Source organism: Nannospalax galili, unplaced genomic scaffold (assembly GCF_000622305.1).
Source record: "Nannospalax galili isolate Female #2095 unplaced genomic scaffold, S.galili_v1.0 scaffold72, whole genome shotgun sequence".
NCBI lineage: Eukaryota > Metazoa > Chordata > Mammalia > Rodentia > Spalacidae > Nannospalax > Nannospalax galili.
Genome location: NW_008336933.1, coordinates 687,076 through 694,391, shown reverse-complemented (window position 1 = coordinate 694,391; position 7,316 = coordinate 687,076). Strand labels below are relative to the sequence as shown.

The 7,316-nt window shown below is 44.3% G+C and overlaps 1 protein-coding gene across 10 annotated transcripts in view; it reads left to right on the top strand.

The window, feature by feature from the left end:
• Positions 1–7,316, top strand: part of Phactr1 (phosphatase and actin regulator 1) — a 580,961-nt gene that overhangs the window by 524,989 nt on the left and 48,656 nt on the right. For all 10 annotated transcript variants that reach the window (XM_017797761.2, XM_017797765.2, XM_017797762.2 and 7 more), the window contains one exon: positions 561–717. In XM_017797761.2, coding sequence (XP_017653250.1) covers positions 561–717 — 157 coding nt within the window. The remainder of the gene's footprint in view (positions 1–560; positions 718–7,316) is intronic.

Below are 7,316 nucleotides of genomic sequence, written 5' to 3'. Positions count from 1 at the left end.
CAGTCCCTAACTCCACTCTTCTCCCCAAATGGCCTCATAACCATTTGTCCACATGGCATCATCTCCCTTCATGTGCCCTGAGCCCCGAGGTAGCTGCTCTTGTCTGTATCTTGGGAGTTCCTGGCACCCATGCAGTACTGAGCATGTGCAAATGTGAATTGCCACCAGCCTGCTGCCTGTGGGAATCTTCCCTCTCCTTGCAGCAGCGCTCCTCTGTGAAGCCTTCCCTGGCTACTCAGGCTGCAGTCCTCTCCCCACCTCTTCAGTCGGTGGCACTGCATAGCAGTTTCTGCCCTCCTTTGTGATGTTGCCGCATGCTGGGGATTTCTGAAGAGAACTCTAGTCACAGCTTCCCCTTGCCTCCAAAAATGCCCCACACGGTGCTAGGTGTAGAGACAGCAGAAATACTGAGAACTGGGACTTTAGATGCTCTCTCTCAGGTATTAAGCCCTTTGTGTCTTTCTCCCTACCTTTGACGTTATGACCCACCCACAGTTGGCCTCATAGGCATCCAAGCAAATAGGTGTCCATGTTAATTGACTAACTTCTCCCTCCTACAGGCTCCCTGGCCATGAAGGTCTGCAGGAAGGACTCCCTGGCCATCAAACTCAGCAACAGACCCTCTAAGCGGGAACTAGAAGAAAAGAATATCCTCCCCAGGCAGACAGATGAGGAGAGGCTGGAGCTGAGGCAGCAGATCGGCACCAAGCTCACCAGGTAGGAAAGCAGCACCCCTCCCCTTGACATCAGGACTGGCTCTGTGGATTGTAGTAGAGGTGGAGTCTTCATCTCCAGCTTTGTCCTTGGTATCTCTTACCAAATTACTACATAAAAGGCTAGGGGATAGCATCTCATTTTTGTCCCCAGTGTTGTCTGTATAATCACTTCCCTTTATGCAGCCAAATCTTGGAAATTTCGCTTGATTCAAGGTTTGAGAGACAGGCTTCCAAAGAGAATAACTACCTATAGAAATATTACCATCACCCATTAGGATCGGGGACTTGCATGTAGAGGAACTGTGGTTTGGGTACACAAAGGCCAATCAAGTGAGCACATTCTCTGCTGTAAAGTCAAGAAGCAGTTGGTAGTGATGCTTCGTTGCTCCTCTGGGACACCCCTTGAACATTGTATGTGTGGGTGTTAAAGATATGGGCATAGCTTTGTGATGTATTAATATCTTTTTTAGTATTTTATTTGTTGTCCTTATTTGTATGAGTGTATTGCCTGCATGTGTGTACGTGTACCTGAAGCCAGAAGAGGGCATCAGATCCCCCTGAAACTGGAGTTACAGACAGTGAATGGCCACCATGTGGATGCTTGGAACTGAACCCAGGTTCTCTGAAAGAACAGCCAGTGCTCTTAACTACTGCATCATCTCTCCAGCCCCTATATTAACATCTTAAACCCCTGTGTATGTGTTTGTCATCTAAGTCATGTTTACATGGTATCAAGTAATATTTATTGAGCACTTATTTGTCTATGACTTCTCTAAACATTTTACATATTAAATCCTTTCATCTTTGATCTTCCCTATGAGATAGACATTTTTATGCTCAGTTCACAGTTGAAGACATCAAGCTTAAAGGACCTTAGTTACTTTACCCGCTGTAAGGCAGAACAACTCTAGAGCTTTCCCTATGGACAACCTCACACTATAGTTGTAGTTGACACACTGAGTGCTTACCTTGTACCAGACACCATGCTGAAATCTTTCATGGAATAATGTAGATGTCTACTGGGGTTAAATCCTGACTCTGCCTCTTACTAGCACTATAGCCTTGAATAAGTTAAGCCTCTTTGCCTGTAACACAGCATTTGTGCAACAGTGAGTTGTGAAAATTAAACAAGTTAATATAAATACCTAAAACAGTATAGCCCATAGAAAACTCACAGCTGTCTGTTGTTGTCACTTGCTCCTCCCAACAATACCATCTGGTGGATATCAATTCGTCTTCACATGGTATAAGTAAGGAACATGGTGCATAGAGGTCACATGGCATAGACATCATCCAACTCTGCTAGCAGTCTCCTAATTTATTTTGTGACTTATGAGCATCTTCGTTCTAACTCACCTGGTTTCTTCCTTCCTGGTGGGTTCTGTGGTAATGACACAGGGCTGTGTGAAATGATCAACACTGTTGTGATTTGGCATCGTGTTGTGCAGCCTTCAGATGCAGAGAACAAAAATCTCTGAACACACAGCCTCATGCACTCACCCTTACTTTCACCGTAGCCATTTCTTTGTGTGTCTCTACCTCCACCTTCATCTTTATCTCTATTACCTCACTGAATACAGTGACCAAATACACCGAATCAGTGTAGCTGTCTGGATCTGTCAGCAGTAGTTACAGCTCTCTAAAGAGCCTGTTCCATTTAAACATCCTGGTTGTTAAACAGTCTTCATTCTACTGAACTGAGCTTCCTGTGAAGTCTTGGTCTTGTTCTCTTCCTTCTACAGCTGCTCAAAGCCTTGCCCTCCTATCGTGGCATACTTAGAATGGAGGCAATATCCACTCACTGGACATGGGCAATGACAGCAACCTAGATCTCCCCAGTTCTACTCCCCTGGGCTGCATATAAACAGATCTGGGAGTGAGTAGGATGGATGTGCAGTCCTGGACTGCTTCCCAACACAGCTTATTCAGGTTTAAACATAGTGTGAATGGGACTATCCTTGGGGAGGGGAGTTAGAGACAAAAAAAAAAAAAAGAGCAGATCTCTGGCCCTCATCCTTCTTCCCGGAGTTTGGCTCCACCCATGAGGCATCTTTTATTGTAGCTATTTCCCATCGCCTCCCATTTCCCTACTTTTGTTATAGCACAAACAGAGCCTGAGGCGTGTATGGACTCAATAAGAGACTTCTCTGTGGATGGAGTAAGATGCCAGGACATCTGGTTGCCTCGGGTAACATTTTGGTAGAAAGTGATGGAATAAAAGCAAGAAATAAAGACAGGAAGAAATGGGAGACAGGTGTGTAAGGCTGGATACCTGCTTGCCCGCCCAAGGACTCTTCCACCTGGTGTTGACTGACAAGTGAAAAAGAGCACTGTTGCCCACAACATGCTCCCCAAAGAGAGAAAGTCCCCAGCCTCTCATGGCTGAACACATAACCATATCCCACCAACATGTACTCTGGAAGTCATGGCCATAGAACTCAGAAGAGGATGAGACACAAGTGTCCATGTCTGGAAAATGTTCTCTACATTCGAACTATTGTCCTGTAAACCTACCCTCTTGTAACCCTTCTTCTTTTCACAACACATAAACACTCCTGGGAATTCATAAAATCCACTGAAGATTGACCATAACGTATCTGCATTCGCAGCCATCGTTCATCATGGTGGTGAGAGGAGACACACCAGGCCAGGAGAGAGACAGCAATAGGGAAGGCAGCACCAGTGACATCCAAGGCACTGAGCTGGTCTGTAAGCCTCACTCTGAATCCACTTTGTCTGCATTCATTCTTCCAACCACAGGGTTTCTCTCCTATGATAAGACCTTTGGTGGTTATAGCCAGATGACAGGGCCTAAGCCTGAAGGAGAGATGATCAGAAATTGACAGATTCATACAGAGTTCCATAGATCAGATGGAGAGGCCACATCAACAATGCAAAGTGATCCATAGATCCATGGATCCATACCTAGACAGTGTTAAGAACTATTCTCTTTAGACTGAGAGCCCAGCTCTGTGCCATCAACCGCTCATTCATCCTGAAGCCAGGGCAGAAATTTTGAGCCGGAAGGTGACTGACAGCTGTTCTGGAATCAGAAGCCTGACTTCTGGCTTGTGAGTTCCAGCCACGTCTTGTCCCCTTCTGAGTTTTATGGTCATGACTTCCAGAGTACATGGTCGTTCTTCAGTGGTCATTTGCCCTTTCTGGGTCCTCTGATCGTGTGCATATCCTGGGCTTTGTTATCACAAAAAGTTAAATAAAAGGATGCAGAGCTATGTGGAACATTTGCCTTTCCAGAGCTGTCAGTCTGTGGCATTCTTTGGCTGTATGAGGCAGCAGAAATGTACTGGAAACCTTAAGCTCTTTGAAAAGCATGTAGCCAAGTCTGCAGTCCTCATGGAGTAAGCAAGACAGAAAGCTTAATTTTAGCCTGACAGTTTTAATAGCACAAGAGAAAAACACAGCACTCTAAGAATAATCCCAAAGTAGAGGGTGAAGGACAGAAATACCAAGCACAGTGATATCCATTTCTGCAGAACCTCCCGGCATGAATTTCTACCTAAAAATGCAAAGTTATTGTTCTTCTGTTAGGGTTTGAATGTAAAATGTCCCCCACAGACTCACGTGTCTGAACACTTGGTCTCCAGATGGTGGGAAGTTGTAGAAGCTTTAGAGAAGGTGTGGCCTAGCTAGAGAAATGGGTCACTGAGGAGCAGGACTTAGGGATTATAGCCCAGCTCAGCACCTACTAGAGATCTCTGATTTCTGATCCACTGAGATGGGAGGATTCCCATGGACAGGAGTCACTCTGCCGTGAGCTCTGCCGTGTTTCTTTACCCCAAAACTTGGAGCCAATAAAATCCTTCCTCCAAGTTGCTCTGTCAGTATTTTGTCACAGTGATGAGAAAACTAACAAATGCATCTTCCAAATGTTGGCTTGTTGATGACTTGAGGCAGACTCTGTTGAATCTCAGTCAAGAAATCTTCAAGGATTTTCTTATAACAAAAGACTATGTCGTTAGCCACCACTAGAGAAGTGTAGACTGCCTCAACTAGAGATGGGAACATGGCCAACAGGGTGTGTGTGACAGACTCAGGATTCCAGGGTTGTGGGACAAGCCAAGGGATAAGCAATCTGTCCCCTCAAGTGTGGGACAAAAGTAGAACTTCTGTCTTAGTTACACCAATTTTTAAATTTGCTTATTTATACCTCATTATAATGTGCATGGCACATCAATGAAGTAGATCCTGTATATTTCTTATCTATTAATAAATGGCTTGTGGCTGGGCATGGTGGCACACACTTGCAATCCCAGCACTTGGGAAGCAGAGACAGGAGGATCAGAAGTACAGAGCCATCCTTGGCTATATAGCAAGTTCAAATCCAGTCTGGGCTACATGAGACCTTGTCTCAATAATTAAATCAATGGCACATATGGGGAACATTCTGAGATTTTTACTGATGAACTGCTTAAGGTCCACAGTCTAAGGGTCACTTCTCAGGCCCTGTGAACAATGCTTTTCTCTCCAGTGAGCCCTAGTCAATGGAAATGTAGAAACCTGTTGTGGTTTGCCTTCAATTGCTGTGACAGAACACTCTGACCAATACCAACTTGGGGAGGAGGGGATTTATTTAGCTTATATCTCCCGGGTCACAGTTAATCAGGGAGCTCAAGGTAGGAACTCAGGGCAGGAACCTGGAGGCAGGAGCTGAAGCACGGGCCATGAAGGAACACTACTTACTGGCTTGCTCCCCTGGCCTGCGCTCAGTCTGTTTTCTTAAACAATATAGGTCCACATGCCCAAGTTTGGCACCACCCACAGTGGGCTGGGCCCTCTCACATCACTCAACAAACAAGAAAATACCCCACAGACATGGCCATAGCCAGTCAAATGGAGGAAATTCCCCAATTGAGGATCCCTCTACCCAGGTGCATCACGTTGACAGCTGAAGCTATCCAGCACAAGACCACAGGTCAATCCCAGTGCAAAAACCATGCTGCATTCTCTCTGAGCCTCTTCTAGAGGACTTTCAACTTGAATCCTAAGAAAGGAGCAGTCAGACTATAGAATCTTAACTGCCTAATGCACTTGTAGTTCCTTCTAATTGTACCAAGCTTTTCTTCGTATCCTCCCCCAAATAATGTTCAGTCTGTATACACATGCAGGCGCGCGCATGCGCGCGCGTGCACACACACACACACACACACACGTAATAAATGTGATTTTTAATTTTTAAAAATGCCATGTACCATTTAGGGATGAACTATCAGCTGCTTCTTTGCAGTCATGGTTGACCAGAAGTTTTTCAGTGCCCACTGGAGCTACAGCAGACAGAGCCTGCACTGTCACTGGACATATCCCTGTCAGAAGCTCTTAGAAAGCTGGCTGTTTGAATGTAGAAAGAGACCTTCTCTTTGTGGAGTCCTTCTCTAAGCTGGGAACAGCCAGTGTTATTTGAGCCCTTTACCTGTTTTTCTTCCTCATGATCAAAGGAAGATGCTGACTCAATTTAAACTATTTGGGGCATTTGTTTGCTGGAGATACAGTGACAATGTATCACCAATGAGTGGCTTATACAGTAGAAACACATTGTCCCACATCTCCAAAGGCTGTAAGTCTGAGGGCAAGATGTCCATCTGGCTCCTGCTTCAGGCCACGCTGCCCATACCTCCCCCTCTCCCCCAGCATCCTCTGGTGTGCTGGGGACCGTTGATGGCCCCTGATTTTGCATTTGCATCCAGCCTCTGCTTTCAGTTCCACACGGCATGCTCCATAGGTGTGCTCTCATTTGCAGAAGGACAGCCGTTATTTTCAATTAGAGTTCACTCTAACAGCCTTGTTTGAAGTTAGTTGCCTCTATAAAGACTCTGTCTTAAGACTCAAAGGTACTGGAGGTTAGGATTTCAACATATAAATTTGTACAACACAGAATTCATCTCAGAATAGAGAGGCATACAGTGAGTATATAAGAGAGGCCATGACCTCACATGCATATGAAGACAGAGAGAGATTGTGTAGGAGTTAAACAGCCAGTTACAAGACTGTTAACAAGAAGATTTGGGAACTGGGTTGAGATGAAAAGCCCCTTATATCAGGGAGTCATCACTAGTCAGATACAGCCTCCTATTATTTTGAAGAAATGAAAGACCACTTTGTTGTCTCCTCTTGAAAAAATGTCAACTATTAAAATAAAGATTCCAGTTTTTAATCAGCTTTCCATTACTACAATAAAATACCTGAGCTAATCAAATTACAAAGAAGAAAGATTTGTTTTGACTCACAGTTTTAGAGTTTTCTAGATATTATCAATTGGCCCTGTAGCTTTTGGGTCTGTGGTGAGGTAGCACATCATGGCAGAAAGCATGTGGTGAAGCAAAGCTGCTCACCTTATTACAGCCATGAAGTAGAGAAGATTTCCACAGTTCTCTTTTTGTTGTTGTTGTTGTTGTTGTTGTTGTTGTTGTTTTTAATTAAAAGAAGCATTTCATTACAAAAGCATTAACCTATTCAATAACATTTTTCTGAGCTAGGGTACATCTCTTTCAAAATTGGCTGTATATTTTTAGGTTTAGATGAATTATTACGCTTGTACAGTCTTTTACTCATTATAAACTCTATAAGACATAAAATTAAATGAGG